The sequence below is a fragment of the Balaenoptera physalus genome (assembly GCF_965194825.1).
Source record: "Balaenoptera physalus genome assembly, chromosome: 10".
NCBI lineage: Eukaryota > Metazoa > Chordata > Mammalia > Artiodactyla > Balaenopteridae > Balaenoptera > Balaenoptera physalus.
The window spans coordinates 63,877,591-63,902,603 of NC_138889.1; the positions used below are offsets into that span (position 1 = coordinate 63,877,591).

A 25,013-nucleotide genomic window follows, 5' to 3' on the forward strand; every position below is an offset into this window, starting at 1 on the left:
CTGGTGGTGTGTTTTGGGGTGTCTGTGGCCTTATTATGATTTTAGGCAGCCTCTGTGCTAATGGATGGGGCTGTGTTCCTGTCTTGCTAGTTGTTTGGCATAGGGTGTCCAGCACCATAGCTTGCTGGTCTTTGAGTGGAGCTGGGTCTTGGTGTTGAGACAGAGATCTCTGGGAGATTTCTGCCGTTTGATATTACATGGAGCTGGGAGGTCTCTTGTGGACCAGTGTCCTGAAGTTGGCTTTCCCACCTCAGAGGCACAGCACTGACTCGTGGCTGGAGCACCAAGAGGCTTTCATCCACACGGCTCTGAATAAAAGGGAGAAAAAATAGAAAGAAAGAAAGAAGATAAAATAAAATAAAATAAAGTAAAATAAAATAAAATAAAGTTATTAAAATAAAAAATAAAAAATAATTAAGAAAAAAGTTTTAAAAATTAAAAAAAACAAAACAACAACAACCAAAAACGGACTAGCAGAACCCTAGGGCAAATGGTAAAAGCAAAGCTATACAGACAAAATCACACACAGAAGCATACACATACACACTCACAAAAAGAGAAAAAGGGGAAAGAATAATATATTGTTGCTCCCAAAGTCCACCTCCTCAATTTGGGATGATTCCTTGTCTATTCAGGTATTCCACAGATGCAGGCTACATCAAGTTGATTGTGGAGATTTAATCCGCTGCTTCTGAGGCTGCTGGGAGAAATTTCCCTTTCTCTTTGTTCGCACAGCTCCTGGGGTTCAGCTTTGGATTTGGACCCGCCTCTGCGTGTAGGTCACCTGAGGGCGTCTGTTCTTCGCTCAGACAGGACGGGGTTGAAGGAGCAGCTGATTCAGGGGCTCTGGCTCACTCAGGCCGGGGGTAGGGAGGGTACGGAGGATGCGGGGCGAGCCTGCGGCGGCAGAGGCCGGCGTGACGCTGCAGCAGCCTGAGGCGCGCCGTGCGTTCTCCCGGGGAAGTTGTCCCTGGATCACGGGACCCTGGCAGTGGCGGGCTGCACAGGCTCCCAGGAGGGGCGGTGTGGAGAGTGACCTGTGCTCACACACAGGCTTTTTGGAGGCGGCAGCAGCAGCCTTAGCGTCTCCTGCCCGTCTCTGGGGTCCGCGCTGATCGCTGCGGCTCGCGCCCGTCTGTGGAGCTCGTTTAGGCGGCGCTCTGAATCCCCTCTCCTCGCGCACCAGGAAACAAAGAGGCAAGAAAAAGTCTCTTCCTTCTTAGGCAGGTCCAGACCTTTTCCTGGACTCCCTCCCGGCTAGCTGTGGTGCACTAGCCCCTTCAGGCTGTGTTCACGTCGCCAACCCCAGTCCTCTCCCTGGGATCCAACCTCCGAAGCCCGAGCCTCAGCTCCCAGCCCCGCCCGCCCCGGCGGCTGAGCAGACAAGCCTCTCGGGCTGGTGAGTGCTTCTCGGTGCCGCTTCTCTGTGCGGGAATCTCTCCGCTTTGCCCTCCGCACCCCTGTGGCTGCGCTCTCCTTTGTGGCTCTGAAGTTTCCCCCCTCTGCCACCCGCAGTCTCCTCCTGCGAAGGGCCTTCCTAGTGTTTGGAAACCTTTCGTCCTTCACAGCTCCCTCCCACTGATGCAGGTCCCATCCCTATTCTTTTGTCTCTGTTGTTTTTTTTTTCTTTTGCCCTACCCAGGTACCTGGGGGTGTTTCTTGCCTTTTGGGAGGTCTGAGGTCTTCTGCCAGCGTTCAGTAGGTGTTCTATAGGAGCAGTTCCACGTGTAGATGTATTCCTGATGTATCTGTGGGGAAGAAGGTGATCTCCACATCTTACTCTTCCGTCATCTTGAAACTTCCCCCCTCTACCCTTTCTAAGTATCCTTCCAAGAGAATTCCTTCCCTCTGGGTCTTAGAAACTTATATAGGAGCACGATCTAAAGTTGGTTGCCCAACTTGAAGTTCTTTCTTATAGGCTGGGAACACATACTGATGACCTTTGCTGCTTTTCTAGATCCTCCTTGTAAGATGCTCTTACCTGGGATGTGTAGTGTCAGCAAGAGCCTGGGGCTCTGCAAATGCCTCTGAGGCCTGGCACATATAAGCATTCTGCTCAGGGGTAATTCCACTTGTAACCTTCCCACTGTCTCAGTGGAGAAGGAAAATAGCAGTGTTTGTCCCAGAAGGATGGACACAGATTCTACATTTGAACACAGCTATCCATAGCATGTTAGGGTTTGTCCAGAGAGGTCTAAGTCTATGGAGGACAGACCTCTTAATTGAGTCATGATCCCTTGGGTCCACGTCCTGCTCTTGTTTGTTGTCTGGCCTCCTGGAGTCTGCAGCTAGTCTAAGGACGCCAAGTAGAAATCAGAAAGGCCTTTCTAGAAGAGGGATGAAGAGTCTTCTTGGGGTTAGAACTCAGCCTGGCTGTCAAACTTTAAGGAAGTTTGATATCCTTACAGCACTTGGAAGTGGTGGTAGAATCCTGAATTAACTTCAAGACAGACAAATAGCTATTACCTAAAAATGAGATACTGCAGACTTTCCCCCTTACTCTGGTTTACATTGTGAGGGAAGGACCCCATAGACTTGTGTGGAGCAGTGCATGTCCTTTACATCATTCTGAACCTAAACTTCCCAACCTGAAATCCTGTTTCTTAGGAAGGGGAAAACCTGCTTTCTCAGTTTGGCTTATCCCCTGGTGTGTCCTAATGGGCTTCTCATGGGATGTGGGGCATCACACTTTAGGACATGTGACAAGACATGGCCTTTGAAGCTCCAGTGGCTTGAGTTTGCAAGCCAGCTCAGTGACATACCTACTGTGTAACCTTGAACAAATTGTTTCACTTTCACTTCTTCAAGCATAAAGTGGGAATAATACCTATCTCGGGGTAGCTCTTATAATTGAGATACTATATACAAAGGGGCTAGTAAGGAAACTAACATACCAGGTGCTTAAATAACATTGTTGTTACCATCACTGCTTTTTTGTTTCTTGGAGGGGTTAAACCTCGGAGAGACATTTTTAACTGTCTCCTTCAGACCAGGAGCCAAATGGTCAGGGCAGTGGCTATGAAGTAGAATCAATGAAGAAAGAATCTATTTTTACTCTTACTCCCCTTTTAGAGGATTCTTTGATGAGCATTCACATGGGGGCACATCTTCATTTTTTTGCCCTTCCTGAGAAGTCTCTCATTTTCCCTAAATTTTCTTGTTACCAATTTTCTCATCATGTTCCTTCCAAGTCCCTGACCATCCAGCCAAACCATTGGCCAGATCCCATGAGTCAGTATATAATTGTGCCTCTGGCCATTTCTCCTTCCAAGCAAAAGAAAACAAACAGCTGTGCTGATCAAAGTTCTGCCCACAGAGGGATTTTTCTTCAGCACTTTCCTTCAGGGATGTCCCAGAAAGGGATTATAGTATGCAGCATCCATTTTTGGGTGGTACCTGTACGTTGTACAGAACCTGCTATAAACTAGGTCCAAGTCTTAGGTTCCTCTGTAAACTGATCCTAGGGGACTCCTCATGAGGTCATAGCTGCAGGCATGGAGAAAGTGTAGCAGGAGTGCAGACAGTGGGCACTGGGGCCACTTCATGTAACTTGTGCCTTCAGGACCTGCTTGGGTCTGATCACATGTGTACCACTTCTATTTGATGGAGTCCTGCTGTTCAAGCTCCACTTAATGGCTTGGTGGGTCAGATAAAACCCAGTTTAGGAAGGGAAGCTCCAATCACATGGTCACTTGATGGCCCATGCTCAAGCATTCAGCCTCTACTAAGGCCCAGTTGTAGGCCAAGAGCTATTTCTTCTTTTGTTTTTTTTTTTAACATCTTTATTGGAGTATAATTGCTTTACAATGGTGTGTTAGTTTCTGCTTTATAACAAAGTGAATCAGTTATACATATACATATGTTCGCATATCTCTTCCCTCTTGCATCTCCCTCCCTCCCACCTTCCCTTTCCCACCCCTCTAGGTGGTCACAAAGCACCGAGCTGATCTCCCTGTGCTATGCGGCTGCTTCCCACTAGCTATCTATTTTACATTTGGTAGTGTATATATGTCCATGCCACTCTCTCACCCTGTCACATCTCACCCCTCCCCCTCCCCATATCCTCAAGTCCATTCTCTAGTAGGTCTGTGTCTTTATTCCCATCTTGCCACTAGGTTCTTCATGACCTTTTTTTCCCCCTTAGATTTCATATATATGTGTTAGCATACTGTATTTGTTTTTCTCTTTCTGACTTACTTCACTCTGTATGACAGACTCTAACCCCATCCACCTCATTACAAATACCTCCATTTCATTTCTTTTTATGGCTGAGTAATATTCCATTGTATATATGTGCCACACCTTCTTTATCCATTCATCCGATGATGGACACTTTGGTTGCTTCCATGTCCTGGCTATTGTAAATAGAGCTGCAATGAACATTTTGGTACACGACTCTTTTTTTTTTTTTTTCCTTAAATCAGTTATTTATTTATTTATTTATTTATGGCTGTGTTGGGTCTTCATTTCTGTGCGAGGGCTTTCTCCAGTTGCGGCAAGCGGGGGCCACTCCTCATCGCGATGCGCGGGCCTTACACCATCGCGGCCTCTCCCGCTGCGGAGAACAGGCTCCAGATGAACAGGCTCCAGACGCGCAGGCTCAGTAGCCGTGGCTCACGGGCCCAGTTGCTCCATGGCATGTGGGATCTTCCCAGACCAGGGCTCGAACCCGCGTCCCCCGCATTAGCAGGCAGATTCTCAACCACTGCGCCACCAGGGAAGCCCACATGACTCTTTTTGAATTATGGTTTTCTCAGGGTATATGCCCAGTAGTGGAATTGCTGGGTCGTATGGTAATTCTACTTGTAGTTTTTTAAGAAACCTCCATACTGTTCTCCATAGTGGCTGTATCAATTTACATTCCCACCAACAGTGCAAGAGGGTTCCCTTTTCTCCACACCCTCTCCAGCATTTATTGTTTCTAGATTTTTTGATGATGGCCATTCTGACCGGTGTGAGATGATACCTCATTGTACTTTTGATTTGCATTTCTCTAATGATTAATGATGTTGAGCATTCTTTCATGTGTCTGTTGGCAATCTGTATATCTTCTTTAGAGAAATGTCTATTTAGGTCTTCTGCTCATTTTTGGATTGGGTTGTTTGTTTTTTTGTTATTGAGCTGCATGAGCTGCTTGTAAATCTTGGAGATTAATCCTTTGTCAGTTGCTTCATTTGCAAATATTTTCTCCCATTCTGAGAGTTGTCTTTTGGTCTTGTTTATAGTTTCCTTTGCTGTGCAAAATCTTTTAAGTTTCATTAGGTCCCATTTGTTTATTTGTGTTTTTATTTCCATTTCTCTAGGAGCTGGGTCAAAAAGGATCTTGCTGTGATTTATGTCATAGAGTGTTCTGCCTATGTTTTCCTCTAAGAGTTTGATAGTGTCTGGCCTTACACTTAGGTCTTTAATCCATTTTGAGTTTATTTTTGTGTATGGTGTCAGGGAGTGTTCTAATTTCATACTTTTACATGTATCTGTCCAGTTTTCCCAGCACCACTTATTGAAGAGGCTGTCTTTTCTCCACTGTATATGCTTGCCTCCTTTATCAAAGATAAGGTGACCATATGTGCGTGGGTTTATCTCTGGGCTTTCTATCCTGTTCCATTGATCAATATTTCTGTTTTTGTGCCAGTACCAAACTGTCTTGATTACTGTAGCTTTGTAATATAGTCTGAAGTCAGGGAGCCGATTCCTCCAGCTCCATTTTTCGTTCTCAAGATTGCTTTGGCTATTCGGGGTCTTTTGTGTTTCCATACAAATTGTGAAATTTTTTGTTCTAGTTCTGTGAAAAATGCCAGTGGTAGTTTGATAGGGATTGAATTGAATCTGTAGATTGCTTTGGGTAGTAGAGTCATTTTCACAATGTTGATTCTTCCAATCCAAGAACATGGTATAGCTCTCCATCTGTTTGTATCATCTTTAATTTCTTTCATCAGTGTCGTATAATTTTCTGCATACAGGTCTTTTGTCTCCTTAGGTAGGTTTATTCCTAGATATTTTATTCTTTTTGTTGCAATGGTAAACGGGAGTGTTTTCTTAATTTCACTTTCAGATTTTTCATCATTAGTGTATAGGAATGCAAGAGATTTCTGTGCATTAATTTTGTATCCTGCTACTTTACCAAATTCATTGATTAGCTCTAGTAGTTTTCTGGTAGCATCTTTAGGATTCTCTATGTATAGTATCATGTCATCTGCAAACAGTGACAGCTTTACTTCTTCTTTTCCAATTTGGATTCCTTTTCTTTCTTTTTCTTCTCTGATTGCTGTGGCTAACACTTCCAAAACTATGTTGAATAATAGTGGTGAGAGTGGGCAACCTTGTCTTGTTCCTGATCTTAGTGGAAATGGTTTCAGTTTTTCACCATTGAGGATAATGTTGGCTGTGGGTTTGTCATATATGGCCTTTATTGTGTTGAGGAAAGTTCCCTCTATGCCTTCTTTCTGCAGGGCTTTTATCATAAATAGGTGTTGAATTTTGTCGAAAGCTTTCTCTGCATCAATTGAGATGATCATATGGTTTTTCTCCTTCAGTTTGTTAATATGATGTATCACGTTGATTGATTTGCATATATTGAAGAATCCTTGCATTCCTGGAATAAACCCCACTTGATCATGGTGTATGGTCCGTATGATCCTTTTAATGTGCTGTTGGATTCTGTTTGCTAGTATTTTGTTGAGGATTTTTGCATCTATGTTCATCACTGATATTGGCCTGTAGTTTTCTTTCTTTGTGACATCTTTGTCTGGTTTTGGTATCAGGGTGATGGTGGCCTTGTAGAATGAGTTGGGGAGTGTTCCTCCCTCTGCAATATTTTGGAAGAGTTTGAGAAGGATAGGTGTTAGCTCTTCTCTACATGTTTGATAGAATTCGCCTGTGAAGCCATCTGGTCCTGGGCTTTTGTTTGTTGGAAGATTTTTAATCACAGTTTCAATTTCAGTGCTTGCGATTGGTCTGTTCATATTTTCTATTTCTTCCTGGTTCAGTCTCGGCAGGTTGTGCATTTCTAAGAATCTGTCCATTTCTTCCAGGTTGTCCATTTTATTGGCATAGAGTTGCTTGTAGTAATCTCTCATGATCCTTTGTATTTCTGCAGTGTCAGTGGTTACTTCTCCTTTTTCATTTCTAATTCTATTGATTTGAGTCTTCTCCCTTTTTCTCTTGATGAGTCTGGCTAATGGTTTATCAATTTTGTTTATCTTCTCAAAGAACCAGCTTTTAGTTTCATTGATTTTTGCTATTGTTTCCTTCATTTCTTTTTCACTTATTTCTGATCTGATCTTTATGATTTCTTTCCTTCTACTAGCTTTGGGGTTTTTTGGTTCTTCTTTCTCTAGTTCCTTTAGGTGCAAGGTTAGGTTGTTTATTCGAGATGTTTCCTGTTTCCTGAGGTAGGCTTGTATTGCTATAAACTTCCCTCTTAGCACTGCTTTCGCTGCATCCCATAGGTTTTGGGTCATCGTGTTTCCATTGTCATTTGTTTCTAGGTATTTTTTGATTTCCCCTTTGATTTCTTCAGTGATCACTTCGTTATTAAGTAGTGTATTGTGTAGCCTCCATGTGTTTGTATTTTGTAAAGATATTTTCCTGTAATTGATATCTAGTCTCATAACGTTGTGGTCAGAAAAGTTACTTGATACGACTTCAATTTTCTTAAATTTACCAAGGCTTGATTTGTGACCCAAGATATGATCTATCCTGGAGAATGTTCCATGAGCACTTGAGAAAAATGTGTATTCTGTTGTTTTTGGGTGGAATGTCCTATAAATATCAATTAAGTCCATCTTGTTTAATGTATCATTTAAAGCTTGTGTTTCCTTATTTATTTTCATTTTGGATGATCTGTCCATTGGTGAAAGTGGGGTGTTAAGGTCCCCTACTATGATTGTGTTGCTGTCAATTTCCCCTTTTATGGCTGTTAGTATTTGCCTTATGTATTGAGGTGCTCCTATGTTGGGTGCATAAATATTTACAATTGTTATACCTTCCTCTTGGATCGATCCCTTGATCATTATATAGTGTCCTTCTTTGTTTGTCTTGTCAAGAGCTATTTCTTAAGTGGAGAGTAGTAATCCGCAAAAGATTTCAGGGCTTTACTCCAAAATCCTAAGTCCCTCTACTGCAATTCACCTATAGGTGCCTGCCAAAGGCTCCAATCAGCACGCCTATCTGCCACTGATACTTCAAGCATCATTGGATCCTACGGCCCAGGTGGCAAGGCAGCTTGTTCAGCAGCCTGAGACTGCTGCAGATTCTATTTCTGGGCCCCAGTCAAAACTAGAAGCTTTGAGGGTCACTCAGTAAGTGGGCTGGAGTAACACACCCAAATGAGCAATATATTGCCTCTTAAACCCTCCAAAGAAGGCCACTAGGCATTGTGTTTTTTTTTATTTTTTGGTTTTATAAGAGGCCAGATGCACCAACTTATCCTTCACCTTAGAAGGGATATCTCAACATGCTTCACACCACTGGACCCATAGAAGTTTTTTTTAATTCATTTTATTCAAGTGTAGTTGATTTACAGTGTTGTGTTAATTTCTGCTGTACAGCAAAGTGATTCAGTTACATATATATGTGTATATATATACATATATATATATATATACATGTATATATATATTATTTTTCATGTTCTTTTCCATTATGTTTTATTTCAGGATATTGAGTATAGTTCCCTGTGCTATACAGTAGGACCTCCTTGTTTATCCATCTATGTATAATATTGTGCATCACCTAATCCCAAACTCCCACTCAATCCCTCCTCAACTTACCCTCCCTCTTGGCAACCTCAAGTCTGTTTTCTATATCTGTGAGTCTGTTTCTGTTTTGTAGATAAGTTCATTTGTGCCATATTTTAGATACCACATATAAGTGATATCATATGGTATTTGTCTTTCTCTTTGTGACTTACCTCACTTAGTATGATAATCTCTAGGTTCATCCATGTTGCTGCAAATGACATTATTTCATTCTTTTTTATGGCTGAGTAGTATTCCATTATATACATATATATACACACACACACATATATATGTATATATGTGTGTGTGTGTGTGTGTGTGTGTGTGTGTGTATTATATATCAATGAACGTTTAGATTGTTTCCATGTCTTGGCTATTGTGAATAGTGCTGCTATGAACATTGGGGGGGCACATGTTTCTTTCTGAATAGAGTACTGTCCAGATAGGTGTCCAGGAGTGGGATTGCTAGATCATATGGCAACTCTATTTTCAGTTTTTTGAGGAACCTCCATACAGTTTTCCAAAGTGGCTGCACCAATTTATAGTCCCACTAATAGTGTAGGAGGGACACTCCTACTCTCCACACCCTCTCCAGTGTTTGCTATTTGTAGACTTTTTAATGATGGCCGTTCTGACTGGTGTGAGGTGGTACCTCATTGTAGTTTTGATTTGCATTTCTCTAATAATTAGTGATGATGAACATATTTTCATGTGTTTATTGGCCATGGCTGTGTCTTCTTTGGAGGATGTCTATTTTTTGACTGGGTTGGTATTTTTTTGTTATTGAGTTGTATGATCTGTTTGTATATTTTGGAAATTGAGCCCTTGTTGATTGCATCATTTGCAAATATTTTCTCCCAGTCTGTAGGTTATCTTTTCATTTTGTTTATGGTTTCCTTTGCTTGCAAAAGCTTATAAGTTTGATTAGGTCCCATTTGTTTATTTTTGCTTTTATTTTTATTGCCTTGGGAGACTAACTTAAGAAAATATTGCTATGATTTACGTCAGAGAATGTTTTGCCTATGTTCTCTTCTAGGAGTTTTATGGTATCGTGTCTTATATTTAAGTCTTTAAGCCATTTTGAGTTTATATTTGGGTGACATGATGGAGTGTTCTAACTTGATTGATTTACATGTGGCTGTGCAGCTTTCCCAGCACCACTTATTGAAGAGACTGTCTTTTCCCCATTGTACATTCTTGCTTCCTTTTTTGAAGATTAATTGACCGTAGGTGTGTGAGTTTATTTCTGGGCTCTCTATTCTGTTCCATTGATCCATATATCTGTTTTTGTGCCATTGCCACACTCTTTTGATTACTCTAGCTTGTAATATTGTCTGAAGTCTGGGAGGGTTATGCCTCCTGCGTGGAAAATGTCATGGGTAATTTGATAAGGATCAGATTAAATCTGTAGATTGCTTTGTGGACCCATAGAAGTTTTATTGAAGTAGAAGGCCCTTGAGTGTAATGTATACTTTATATTTTAGAGCAGTTTTGGGTTCATAGCAAAGATGAGCAGAGGTTACAAACTTCCTATATATTCCCCATCCCCACACATGCATAGTTGCCTTCATCACCAATATCTCCCAAGAGAGCAGTACATTTGTTACAAGTGAACCACTTAGATGCAACCTACACCCAAAGTCCATGGTTTACATCAGGGTTCTCTTGGTGTTGTATGGGTTTGGACAAATATATAATGACATGCATCCACTGTTGGTCTCATACAGGATATTTTCACTGCCCTAACATCACTTTGTGCTACCTACTCATCTTTCCCTATGCCTAAGCCCTGCAACCACTGATCTTTTAATTGTCTCGATAGTTTGGAGATTACAGTAAAGAGAGGAGATGGATCTGAACCAGTAACTTTCAGGCTGTGCATGTGTTGCACAATCTAAGCTTCGGTATCCTCTTTTTGAAAATGGAAGTAATGATAGTAACTCCTCATGGGTTAGTTTATAAGGATATAATGAGATGATGAATCTAAAATTCCTGCATAATCACTGGCACATAAAAAAACAATTTGCCTTTTAATAACCATATTTTATCATGCACTGAAAGGCCTATGGGAGGATCAGGCATAAAGAATAACTGCAGCAAGTTCCTTGGAAAAGCCAAAGAATGTCTGCAATTGTGCCTCACTCATAAATGTACCAGCCTCAGCTCTAGAAAACACTCTCTGTCTTCTGCTTCTCTGTAGAAGGTCATATCAACAGAGCCAGCCTTCCTCTGTTCTCCTTGGCTGCCCAGTACCCACCCATGTACATCTGAGGCTTTTTAACGAGTGACACCCACCTAATTATAGTCTTGTGATGGTAAAAGTCTAAATACCTCTAAATATTTCCTTGTATAACAAGTAAAAAAATTATAATCATAGACTCAGTTGTGCAAAATGTCATTTACTTCATTCTTTCTCTTTCTGCATTATTTATGCACAATGGGGGTTAGAATAATAATAAAATCAAATTGAGTTGTAGAAGATAGCACTTTCAACCAAATCCAATCAACTTTGGATTTCTTAGTCAATTCCAATTTATAATTTAGTCTGATACAGGATTAACTACCCCCCCCCACCACAGGAGTTTTTATATCACCGTCTTCCTTGTGCTAGATTTAAAACTAGAGTAGGGGATGGGTGGGTTCTCACATGATTGCCACCTTGGTACTCATATGGGAGAGGACTGTCTCCTGCTTCCTTGTTTCTCTGCTGGCCTCAACCCCAGATACATCTTATGCTGTAATTATGGTATTTCTTCACACTGTGGCCTCTGGTACATGACCTCCTTCTACTAGAATCTCTAATACTGTTGATCCACTGAGATTGCAGTCACAGCCCCATAGGACCCTGGCAGAGACTGTCCACTGTATCTTTCTGATACTCATCCCTTTGTCCCAGCTGCTGAACCCTCTGCAAACTGACCTGACTGATCACTCTTACTCTCTCTCAGCCAACTTATTTATTTTACTTATGCCCCAGGAATGCTTAGGATCCACTTGCATGCCACTTGGAGCCTTGGGAGCCTCAGTTTAAGGAGTGGGAGGCATGGTCCCAACTAATGTTCTTCCTTCTGCCAGGCACAGAGGATCTTTGTGCCTAACCTAATCTGAAACCAGGAAGATAAACCTATTCTGCCATATCAGAGGCCCTTATACATCTTTTGTCATCTTTCTGGATCAAAACTTTTGAATTTAAAAGCCAACAATTTTGTGTCCTGCTAAAGGGGCACCATAGGAGGCCCTGGCTGCTCTGATATCCTTCTATGACTGGATTCTAGAATTGTTGAGAATTCTAAAATTGTTTTTAGATATTCTGCAGAGTCATTTCTCAGACTCAAAATATAAGATCTGAGGGATCTGTGTATCTGGCAATATTGCCTATGAGCACAAATTTCCTTCAGGGAATAATATGGTTGATTGTTCCATTTGGATCAAGTGAGTCAGTTTTCCTTGTTGAAGAAGTAAACAAACATCAGCTAAATATAAAATTAAAGATACAATTGTGAGCTGGATGAGACTCTTGGCAAGGACTCCTCCTTTTCAAGGAATAGTTTCTAGATTAATCCTGATTTGTTAAAGAAAGTTGGGTGGGTATGAAATTAATCGAGGTGAGATATAATCATTCAAAAGATACAAGCACCTCAGTATGTGGTATAGGCAGATTAGACAGATATGATATAGATAAGTAGACATTCACCCAGGAGCTAATGTTATTCTCAGTTTGGTTTGTCCAAGATTTCTCAGATGCATATAATGTGGTAAGGGTATTGTACCGTATCGTCTTGGCTGAGCTGGAACTATGTTTCCCAGAATTCCTTTCCCAGTGTGGTTTCTGGTTATGGCTGGCCAAAAGGCACATTTTTGTCAGATTGGAAGGCAGAAGTGAAACAGCAGCCATTGTTTTCTAAAGGTTGGCATAGAGTGCCAGGGGCTGCTTCAACTCACACATTTTGCCCCTGATCTGTGAGCTCACCTTGTTGGCATGAGGTAGCAGCTGAGCCCACAATTCCTTCATCTCCTGCCACATCTCCTCCTTCCATTTCTCCAGGTTCTGGGACAGGTGTGTGTTCAGCTTCATGGTGAAGCACAGCTCCTTCTGCCAGTCACCTGCATTCTGGAGGTTGGAGGCAGTAAGGGAAAGATGTGGATTCTAGGCTTCCTTTGTAGGTTTCAGTTCATCCTGAGAAGTTGCTGTTCTCCACTCTTCTGGTCCATATCTAGGTTTTTTTCCCTGAATGTAGGCCTTGCTGAAATACAGGGCCACTGCTGGTCACTTTCACACACAAAGACAAGAGTCTTCTATACAATTCACCAGCTCTCTCAGTTGCTTAAGGGGTAATCCCTATAATAAATCCCTTATTCCACATCATTCATAGTGGTTCTGCCTCCCTGAACAAACCATAACTGATTTTTCCGGTCTCTTTCCCTATCTATCGTCATCCAGTCAAAGCAGGAAGGAAAATCTATAGTCAGTATTGCTCTGTACCTTTTCAGTAAAGACAGGATCTCATTTTTACCTCTTTAAAAATTCATTTTTTTCCCCAATCCTTTTGGCAATAAGAATTTCATCTATCCATAGGACTACAACAGCTCACTAAAGAGACATGTTTTACTCTGAAACTAGAATAAAAAGTTACCAGCTAAAAGTTAAAAGTCAAGCAGATTTGGGACATGAGTTATTGCAACACAGGCTCTGGGGAGGAGGGTCTATGACATTAAGGTATTTCCTGTACTTGAGATTACAAGGCTATAACTAGAGGGAGGCACTGGCATACCATTGAGAAAATATAGGATTCAGTCTCATGACACTGTCATTTATTGAACATCTTTTTTTTTTTTTTTTGCCAGATACTAACCTGACTACATGATATAAATTAACTCATGAAATTCTCAAATTCTGTGAGATAGATACTATTATTCTCATTTTGCAAGTGAGGCAACTAACTTTGGGGTTATTTAATTTCATAAAGACTCATTGACCTGGGTTTTTTGCTTTATCTTTTTTTTAAACTTTTTATTTATATTGGAGTATATAGTTGATTAACAATGTTGTGATAGTTTCAGGTGTACAGCACAGTGATTCAGTTATACATACACATGTATCTATTCTTTTTCAAATTCTTTTACAATTTGGTTGTTACATAATATTGAGCAGAGTTCCCTGTGCAATATAGTAGGTCCTTCTTGGTTACCCATTTTAAATATAGCAGTGTGTACATGTCATTCCCAAACTCCCTAACTATCCCTTCCCCCAACCCTTCCCCCCAACCTGGTTTTTTAAAGTATCGTTGATTTACAATGGTGTGTTAATTTCTGCTATACAGCAAAGTGATTCAGTTATACAAACATATACAGTTTTTAAAAATATTCCTTCCCATTATGGTTTATCACAGGATACTGAATCTAGTTCTCTATGCTATACAATAGGGCCTTGTTGTTTATCCATTCCTTATATAACAGCTTACATCTGCTAACCTCAGCCTCCCACTCCATCCCTTCCCAAACCACTCCCCCTTGGCAACCACCAGTCTGTTTTCTATGTCCGTGATTCTGTTTCTGTTTCATAGATAGGTTCATTTGTGTCATATTTTAGATTCCACATATAAGTGATATCATATGGTATTTGTCTTTCTCTTTCTGACTTACCTCAGTATGATAATCTCTAGTTGCAACCATGTTGCTGCAAATGGCATTATCTCGTTCTTTTTTTATGGCTGAGTAGTATTGCATTGTGTATGTATTGACCTGGGTTTGAAACCTGGTTCTACCATTGTGTCTACAAAGTTCTGTTTTCACTGTCATGTTATCACTGTGCTACTACTCCCTCTGTTGGGACATCCTTCGTTGAAGTGAACCAATAATGAAGAAAGAGAATTGTTCAAAAGACTTGCTTTGTTTAACCAGAGGTCCTGCTGGCTCCTAGAGCTTAGGACAGGTACCTCATAGTGGATCAGGCTCACTTACTCTCATCTGTTTCAAGAAAGTTCGGTTCTGGATAATTCCATTTTGAATCATGAATGAGAGAAATGAGAAAAATAATACTTCTGTTTCTGTATTAACTCTAGGAAGAACTTCTGAGAAGGATTAAATGACCAAAATTTATAAGCATTAGTTTGTTTTAAGGCTTATAGGCCCAAACCAGGAAATTCCTGGTTCAGATAGCTCTTAGCTTGACACACCCTCTGCTGAGTGCCTCCTTATCTTTCAAGGCTCTTTCTGAGTTAACAATATAGTCTTACATAAGAGAGAGATGTTGACTGGCAGGCTTCCCCAGGATGAATCTTCCCAAGCCTCCCTGAATGTCTAGGTTTCTGAATTAAAACTTTTTGTGTAAAAATAAATACTTATCTATAAAAATCAAGCTATGACATTTTATGACTATATTTAAAAAAACAGTAATTCATTAGTACTCAACTATATACGACCTTGAATGAGAGATTTACCTACTAATTTTGGGACTTCAGTGGCATCTGTAAAATGAGATTTTAGCAGATCACCCCTAAGCTCCTTTTTAAGTCCTAAATTTAAAAGAAATAGTGGGTCTCACCAAGGGAAGAGAGGGGTGGGCCCTTTTACATGCCTATGAGGACCAGATATAGGAGCAATATTCCATTAAGGATCTTTCAGCAGACTCAGCTCCTGGATTTTTATCCCTCATTGAATGATTATGGAAACTGCTGTTTCTGATCATGATACAGGATTTAGAAGTTTTCCTTCCATTCTTGTCTTTCATTCTTTTATCTTTCTTGTGGGTGATATTGCTGGTAATGGCAGAAACTTGGAAGTATAGAATAGTATAGACTGTAGCCAGAGTCAGAAGATGGGAAGAAGCAAGATGTCAGTCATCAAATAGATTGCAATTAGACTCACGACTAACTCTTAGGCAAAACTTTGAAGCAGCCATCAGAAAACCAAGCAATTACCAAGCTGGAATAGGGCAGAGAGTTAGGGCAGAGTAGGCTTTTAGGAATGGGTGCTGAGAGAGACCATGGATGAAAGGTTCTAACTCTAGCATTCAAGTCTATTTGGTGCTGGTCTCTCACACTTGGTCTCCTGTCACATTGCTCTATAGCTCTGATCCTGTAATTCGTGAGTACAAGAATACCACCTGTAACATTAAGGGCTTAATAAATGTTTGGATATATGGATGGATGAATGAAAAATTTTCTCTAAGTTCAGATTGATGAGATGATCAAATTGTGTATGACTCAGGGATTTTACAAAGTGATGTAATTAAGATGTTACTGTCTTGAGGCTTCAGAAAAAACTTAAGAGTCGTAGGCGGTTATTGGTTCCACCAATAGCCCAAGCCAAGTGCTGACAATGGACTTGGTGATCATTATTAAGGATCAAATATTTTGGTACTTATGTTATCTATAAACTGACACTGCACCATGCACATAATATTAGTTCCTCGATTAGTGCTTAACCTCATGAGGGATTAAGATAGGTAAAACCACTTTAAAGTCCTACAGTGGAAGCAAAGTTGTTTGCTCTGCATTGAAGATAGGTCCATCCAAATCCTGCCCATTCTGGAAGTTTCAGATCGAACACCAGGGTCTGCATATGTGCTTTAGAGAATAGATTCTCCAACTTTTTGCAAGTGAACTCCTTAAAGGCATGAAGGCAAATGCAATTTTTCAAAATCAAGTTTACATCTAGAATCTTTATCATCCCATTAAATAATTCCAAATATATAATTCCTGGGTTATATTAAATATGGCCATTTAAAAATAAAACTGCTACATTAAAATTTTAAATATATTCAATGTTATAAAAAATAATTGATACCTACCATTACCTGTTTAAATTAAGAAAAAACTCTTAACAGTCAGAAAATTTATATCATCTTTTTCTTTTTAAAATCATAGCATTTGTCTTGAAAAAGAAGTGACGTTACAGCCTCAGTGTCACAAAAACTTCAGAAATAAGGAGGCAAACAAAGCCAGGACCAACCAACCATTCTCAGAGGGAGATCTCAGCATTACAGGAACTCACCTACCAAAAATGAAACTAGACATCTCCCAACCTGAGATCACACCTAAGGGAGACCTTCTCTCAGACTCCTAGGCTCTAGTCGTGTGGTTTGCTGAGGCAATGCTGTACTGAGGGTAGCAGCAAGGGTCACTCTTCAGTCCAGTCCTAGTTTTACTCACTGAGCTTCTCAAACACAATTGTGCATGAAACTCCTCTTCAAAGAATGACTATAGAAATACTTAGGATTCAACTCTACTTGGTATCACAACCACTTAAAAAATACACCAAATGCCATCCCTGGGTAAAGGCGGGGAGACTTAACCCTTGGATTAGAGCAGAAATCAGAACATGCTTTCTCAAGAAGGAGGTAAGAATAGCTGAAGTAGACTTAAAAAATTCAAGTCAGTATACTGTAGATTTGATCATTCGTGTGTTTATGTGTATATATGTATGTATCAAAAACCATAGCCAGATTCTGGCATTTCTACCTTCACGGAATACAACAAAAATCAAGAATGACATCAAAGTAGAAGTAGTCATTGGAACATGAGGAAATGTGGAGTTGGTAAAGGATTGAAGAAATCATGAAGTGATAGACTATCCATAAACTGTAGAAGCAGAAATCTGAATTTAAACTATTGAAGGTGTGTGTGTGTGTGTGTGTGTATATATATGTGTATATATGTATACATATATATGTATATATACACATATTGATTACTGTATTATGTAAACAAACAATAATATGTACTTTATCACATGGCATATTAGTATTTTATATTATAAAACATACAGTAATATAAATATTAAAAGGCTTAAGAAAATAGGAACAAATGGAAACTTTAAGATTCTTCCTTTACCTGAGTAGACCATTTTGTGCCCCTGTTTTGCAGACCAATCTTTTTAGACAACTGGGGACTTTGGAATCTATGAGAATATATGCACCACTTTGACGTCTTCAGTAGTTTAAATTCAGATTTCTGCTTCTACAGTATATGAACAGTCTATCACTTCATGATTTCTTCAACTCTTTACCCAATTCCACATTTTCTTAGGTTCTGATGACTACTTCTGCTTTGATGTCATTCTTGATTTTTGTTCTATTCATAGAAAGCCAGGATCTGGCCATGGCCTTTGATTCTTTCTATACTATCTGATTAAGTGATCACATACACTTTAAAAAATCTGACTTCCAATTTTATGCATGTGGTACCCCCCAAAATACATCAAACATATACATCCACGGGAGCTAGGGTTCATAGGGCAGAGTACCAGAGAGGAGAGAGCTGCAGAGAGAGAGAGAATGCATTGGAGATCTTCAGTCTTCATCTGAGTACTGTTCAGTGCTTACATGGGAGGAAGATTACCTGAAACTAGGGAAAGGCCACTCAAAATCAGAGGAAACAATCTCCAATACTCATACAAGGCTGGGAATAGTTTCTGTTCCCACAAGCCAGAGTGGAAAGCCTCATAACTTACAAGTCATCATAGATTTTTCAAAAATGTTTTTATTCAGTAGTGGTAACAAATTAAGCCTGAACTAAAAGCTTCTCTAGTCCTGAATAATAAAACCTAAAAGCAAAACCTGAACGGAATCAAACTGTTTTCAACAACTTAACCATGTCCCAGAACAAAGCTCAAGAATATATATAAGAATACAGGAATAAAGATGCAGACGTAGAAAATGGACTTGAGGACACGGGGAGGGGGAAGGGTAAGCTCAGATGAAGTGAGAGAGTGGCATGGACATATATACACTACCAAATGTAAAATAGATAGATAGCTAGTGGGAAGCAGCCGCATAGCACAGGGAGATCAGCTCAGTGCTTTGTAACCACCTAGAGGGGTGGGATAGGGAGGGTGGGAGGGAGACGCAAGAGGGAGGGGATATGGGAATATATGTATATGTATAGCTGATTCACTTTGTTATACAGCAGCAACTAACACAACAATGTAAAGCAATTATACCTCAATAAAGACGTTAAAAAAAAAAGAAAGAATACAGGAGTATCCAGTACCCCAAAATTCAACACAACTGGCATTCAATAAAGAAATTACCAGGGAAATATACATAATAAAAATCAATCAATCAAAACCAATAAAATAGGTACCTATGATAAAGTTAGCATATAAAGATATTAAACAATTATAAAGATATTTTGTATATTCAAGATGCTAGAGAAAATATTGGACATGTTAGATACAGGCCTCAGAGGATGTAAAAAATAACCAAATCAAAATCAAATTTTGAGAGATGAAAACCACAATATCTGAGATGAAAAAAAAAGCACATTTATCTATGAAAATTACAATATCTGAGATGAAAAATACAATAGAGGGAGGTAACAAGCACAATAGTGATGCAGAAGCATTCCAAGCAAAACACATGAAATGATATTCAAGTACTTTGGTTACTTCTCATGTGTTTGCTAAAATGTAGACTGAAACTTGACTTCCTTGTTTTGTTAGTCGGTATTCTAAGTCTGTCATTTGGTCATTTCCAAGCTATCAATGGGCTGGGGCTGTCCTAGCTAACATAGATGTCTGGGTCACTCAATGATTCATGTAGAGGCATTGTCTGGGCAACTTCCTGGCAATTACTCAGGGTCCAGGAAATCCAGAGCTAGGGCGCATGAATGATTGGAGGTGTTGTAATTAAGTTTGAATTCGTTCAAATGCATTTTCTGTATCCTCTTGTATTTATGTAATGGTAAAACTTCAAGTCTAAAAATAGCTTGCGTGTACTGTTCTCATGAGGGCTGTGCTCCATCTAAGCACACAGTGTTGGTATAAGAGAGGAAATAACCATTTGTGAATAAAGCTAACAGTGCATACTGTTGTTTATTACATGGTAATGGAGTTCATATACTATTAGACTTCTATGTGGGACAAAAATCACTCTCTGTGGGAGGGTATGAGTGTCACCTAAAAGGCAAGGTCATTCCTGCACCAAACATAGGGACAAATCAGATCTTATTTCCTGGGAATACTTAATCAATTATATTATATTCAATTTACTAAATAATAATGACAGAAACAATTATTTCCCAGAATGTACTGTGGAACAAATACCCATAAAAATCTCAGTGGCATACAACATAAAATGTATGTTGTACATACATAAAAATGTATCTCTCATAACATCTGGAGATTGGCTGAGATGACTGCTGATCTCAACTGGATTTGCTTATGCAACTGAAGGTCAGCTGAGGATCTGATGATCCAAGCTGGGTTTGGCTGTGAGGCTGTGCTTCAAGCTGCAAGTTGATCAGGCAGCTCTGCTCCACTTTTCCCTCATCCTCCTTGGACCAGTGTGCTAACCAGGGCACATTCTCATGGTGCAGCAGAGTCAGAAGACAACAAGCCTGACTGCATAAGCAAATTTCAAGCCTCTGCTTGTACCACATCTGCTTATACCCCATTGATCAAAGTGATGCAGATGGCTATCCTCATGGTCAATATGTGGGGAAGTATACTCTGGGAGAGTGAACATTTTTGAACAATTTGTCACATAGAATGCTTCATCTCTACTGAGAAAAACCAAACTAGAGTTTGGGAAGTCTTAGGGGACAGAGTCAGAGGCCTTTGTTTCGTATTGCTTCTTTCCTTGCTGTCCAATTACCCCACCTCAACGTCTAGATGACTGAGACACTGGGAACTGGCCAGAGACCCATTGAAACCACCAACCTTCATGTGTGCCTAAGAGGCAAGCCATGACACAACATGGGCCTGGAGGGCCTGGAGATGCCTTTTCAGAGACTATCAGGTTTCTTTGTTCTTTTCTTAGAATTGAAGAAACTTCTTTTAATTATTACTGAAGAAAGAAAAGGGTCACAAAATGAAAAACAGAACATGGTTGTATAAGCAGGCCTTCATGAAAAGTGTGTATGAAAGATTCTTTTACAAAGAACTGACTGAAGGAGTGTTCAATTACTAGAGTTTGCATAAGAAGACAAAAACAGAAAGATAAGTGAAATCTAGTATCATTTTTAGGATATACTAGAAGAAGTAGTGCATTTTCTTTTCTTTAAATACTTGATCTTGAACTGTCATGAGCTGGAGTGCAAGAAAGAGCTCACAACTCCAACGATCAGCTTTTCCTGGCTTATTTGACGAAACAACTTCCAAATCTCAGTGGTTTACTACAAAAAAAACACCAACAAATTCATCCTTGCTCATGTTATATGAACACTGTGGCTACATTCCAGGCTGTGAGTCAGATTCACATCTGCTCCATGTATCTTTTCTATCACTGGTCTAGGTTGAAGGAAGAACTCTGGGGACATGATCATTCTCGTAAGCAGAGAAGAAAATTGAGTGCGACTGAGCCAAGCTACACAACACATTTTAACATTTCTGATTATTGTGGCACATTTCAAGACCACTCAAATTCTACTGGTCAAAGAAAGTCAATATTTAACATTCCTTGAGGGAGGAAAACCCCCTCCCATGGTAGAGGGACAAGAGAATAAATATCTGAACAGTAATTCAGCCTACCGCAATTATGTATCGTAACTATTTTCTTCTTCAGCTTCCGCAGTCTCAACTTCAAGTTGGAAGGGTGTTAATTACTGTTTCTACATTCCATAGCTCAAGGATGGTGTTCAGCTCTTCTATTCATTCATTCAATAAATATTACTAAGTTATTTTGGAGACAGAAGGCATATATATGTGAAAAGTTAGTTACATGATGATATAAGTTTATATAAATGATGTCAGGAGACTCTTTTGCTAAGTGTTCAGTAAAAGAATTGGTCATTAATATGAGTCAGAAGTCAGAAAGGAACTGACTTAATGGAAGGAATAAGTCTCATTAGAAGTGGAGCTATCCAACTGTAGAGCTAATAACATTGAGTGGTAGTAGGCTAAAAAAGAGTGGCAGAGGCTGGAGGCCACTTATCAGAAAGGATTTTGTGGCAATTTCAGTACTAGTTGTGGTGTTGGCATTTTGGTCATAAAATTTGTGGTTCAATTCCTCGGTCTGGATGAAGAGTTCACCAAGACCTCAGTTTCTTGTGCCAATCTCAGGCAGTATTTCTACTGTCTTTCACCTAGATGACAATAGTGCTTTGAGAGGTTCTTTATGTTTTCCTTTATCATGTGATGAACCTATAAGAATAGGAAGGTCAAACCTCTGCTCTCAGACTATAGGGACATACCCGGTTTGATCTGACTGGTAGATCTGTGAGGAGTGGGACCTTGTCATACTGGAGAATTGCCAAACTCTGAAATTTTCTTACTGAGATTTTCCCTCTCCATCTCAATTCTGTATCCACTGGACTGATAGATCCTGGACTAGTGGTTAAGGAAAAAAGTGTGCATCTATACATTTTTTCTCTGGAATAGACTGACCACATGATCACAAATCTGCTTGGTCTTGACACCGTAGATGGGATTGACTATGGGTGAGAAAAGAAGATAAAAGATAGCAAGGAATATGTGGACATGAGGGGCAGCCCAGCGAGCCACACGGTGTATCACTGAGCAGATGACCACAGGCGTGTAGGTGGACAAGATAGCACCTATGTGGGACACACATGTCCCAAAGGCCTTGTAATGGGCCTCCCGAGAGGCAAGCTGTAGAACTGCCCGAAGGATGAAGATATAAGACAGGACAACAAAGAGCAGGTCCAACACCACTATGAACATGGCCACAGCAATGCCATGGATATTGTTGAAGCGAATGTCCCCACAGGCCAGCCTTACCACACCCACGTGCTCACAGTAACAGTGGGCAATCACTGCACCTCGGCAGTAATGGAAGCATCTAAGCAGAAAGGGGGGTGTAGTCATTAGTGTCACAGCCTGAGTCACAGCAGCCAAGCCAGTCTTGGTGATAAGTGGCCCAGTAAGGATGGTGATATAGTGCAGTGGCTTGCAGATGGCCACATAGCGGTCAAAGGCCATGGCCAGCAGCACTGCTGACTCCATGATAGAGAAGGAGTGGAGAAAGAACATCTGGACTAGACAGGCATAGAGGTTGATCTCCTGATCTCTGAACCAAAAAATAGCCAGCATTTTGGGAAGTGTTGTAGAAGAGAGGACCAGATCAGTGGCTGCCAACATGGCCAAAAAGAGGCACATGGGCTCGTGGAGGGCTGTATCAGCTCGAATGATGAAGAGGAGGGTACAGGTTGCCAAGCAGGTCCAGAGTATAGGTGAAGCAGAAGGGAATGGAGATCCAGACATGCAGTTGCTCTAAACCTGGAATTCCTACCAACAGGAAGGCAGCTGGATGGGTTGAGGTAATATTAGAGGCTAGCAAGGCTCCTGAAAATTCTCCTTGTCAGTTTTTACAGGGTCCCTTCTCCCATGTATAACTTCTTGGGAGGATTAGCCCTTATTCTCATTGCTGGACCTTAAACAAAATTCGTTAGTAGTCTTGATAGACTAGAGAAGACATAGATATAGACATGGAGAAACATAACCCACATTTTCTACCCTTAAGGAACTTTGGATCTCATTTAGTAGATAGAACATTAAACATCATTAAAATGGATATCACAAGACAATTTTATAAAGGAACGGAGAAAAGGTAATGTTTTCTGTGTTCATGGTGATGTCAGAAATACCCTGATAAAAAGAAGTAAAAATACATTTAAACCAATTCAATTTCCTTAGAATGTACATTGGTACCTTTCTATATGATAATCAAGCTAAACTCACAATCACAAAAGCTAATGTTCTGTTCAGAAATCTCAGGCTTAGGTGCCTCGATAAGTCAATTAATAGGGGCATGCAATTTCCAATGCCCCTATTAATCACACAATCTGTATATTTTCTCTAACACTACTACATCTGATGTGGTTGCCACTAGCCACACATGGCTATTTAAATTTGTTGAAATTAAATTAAAATTCAATACTTCAGTCACACAAAACAATTTTTAAGTGCTCAATAACACATGTAACTAGTGGCTACCATATTGGACCATTCAGATACAGAATATTTCCATCACTGCAGAAAGTTCTACTGGAGAGAACTGTTCTAGAATATATCTCCCAGGTCCCTTCCACAACCACAAATCTCTGTAAATACAGCCCTGCCTCCAGCTTGCTGAAAAATGAACCACCTCTTTTGGTTCTCCATCATCTAAATTCAAATTAACTTCCATAATCATGTGACTCTCCCTCCACCCATCTTCCAGCTCCTTCATTTTCATCACAGGAGAATTCTCATCTTCAGTAAGACTGATAATCTGGCTTCCATTTTTAAAAAAGCCCTTTATTCCTAACACTATTTAATCTTTCCCTCTTCTCTTCTTTTTCTCTTTTCTTTTGAATCCTTAAACACTGGAGTGTCCCAGTTTTTACATAGCTACTCTTCTCTCTTCTAGGTCCAGGTAATGTGTTTTTTTATGAGCATTAACAAGATAATGAATTTAAAACATTTACCATAACACTGAACAAAGTAAGTACTGAAAGAACTTGCTCTCTTGTCAATATTAGAAAATTTTTGGAAACTTAAAATCTCTAAAATATCATAGTAGTGTTAGGCAGCTGAGTTCTAGCTTTCTCCAATTCCAGTGTCCTAAATAACAAGGCTTTATTGCTTCCATTAAAATGCTTTATGTGCAATACAAGTTCAGCATATCCAAATTGAAAACAACCTAATTTCTTTCCATGTGGTAGAGAAAAAATTTAGAATCTGAAGGTCTTGTATCAAATCATGACTGCCACTTATACTAGCTGCATGACCTTGCACAAATCACTTATCTCCAAGCCTGTTTCTTTCTCTGTAAATGGGGAATTGCAATGCTCTACCTCACTTAGTGAAGGCTGTAGGGAGTGTAAGTGGGATTATGTATAAGATCTTTTTGTATAATTCTTTAGTGTTTGCAGAGCCTTATTTGCCATTTACATCTCTCCTCCTCCATAGAACTACACTTTTCTTTAAAAAAATTATATTGATTAATATTCTCCCTCCCTTGTTTTTATGTTCTCCTCCTTCTATTACCTCAAATCTCTGCTGCTTTTCACAGAAAACATCTAGAAATGCTTATATTCAGTCTCAACTGATTCAAATAGCATTTGGTAATAAAACATTTCATTCCCATTACTTCCCTGAAACTGCTCTCATTCACCACCAATGACCTCCATGATGATGGTGCCATTGTAACTTACCTTCTTTCATGCAACTCAGCCTCTCAGCAACTTTTATCTGAATTACAACTCTCTCCTTTTTAAAACCCTCTTTTCTCTTTGGTACGATGATATTACCATTTCCCACCTTCTTAGCTTCTCATTTCACTCTCCTTTTTCTGCCTTACCTCTAAATATTGAATTCCTGAAGGGCTCA

The 25,013-nt window shown here is 39.9% G+C and overlaps 1 protein-coding gene across 1 annotated transcript; it reads right to left on the bottom strand.

The window, feature by feature from the left end:
• Positions 1-10,110: 10,110 nt before the first annotated feature.
• On the bottom strand, positions 10,111-24,848 carry LOC309667831 (olfactory receptor 52K1-like; the record flags this gene model as incomplete). The annotated part of the gene is given in 3 exon segments (XM_082476782.1): positions 10,111-22,844; positions 22,846-22,928; positions 24,839-24,848. Coding segments are annotated over 3 exon segments (900 nt in total). The 3' UTR covers positions 10,111-22,037.
• Between the last annotated feature and the right edge of the window lie 165 nt (positions 24,849-25,013).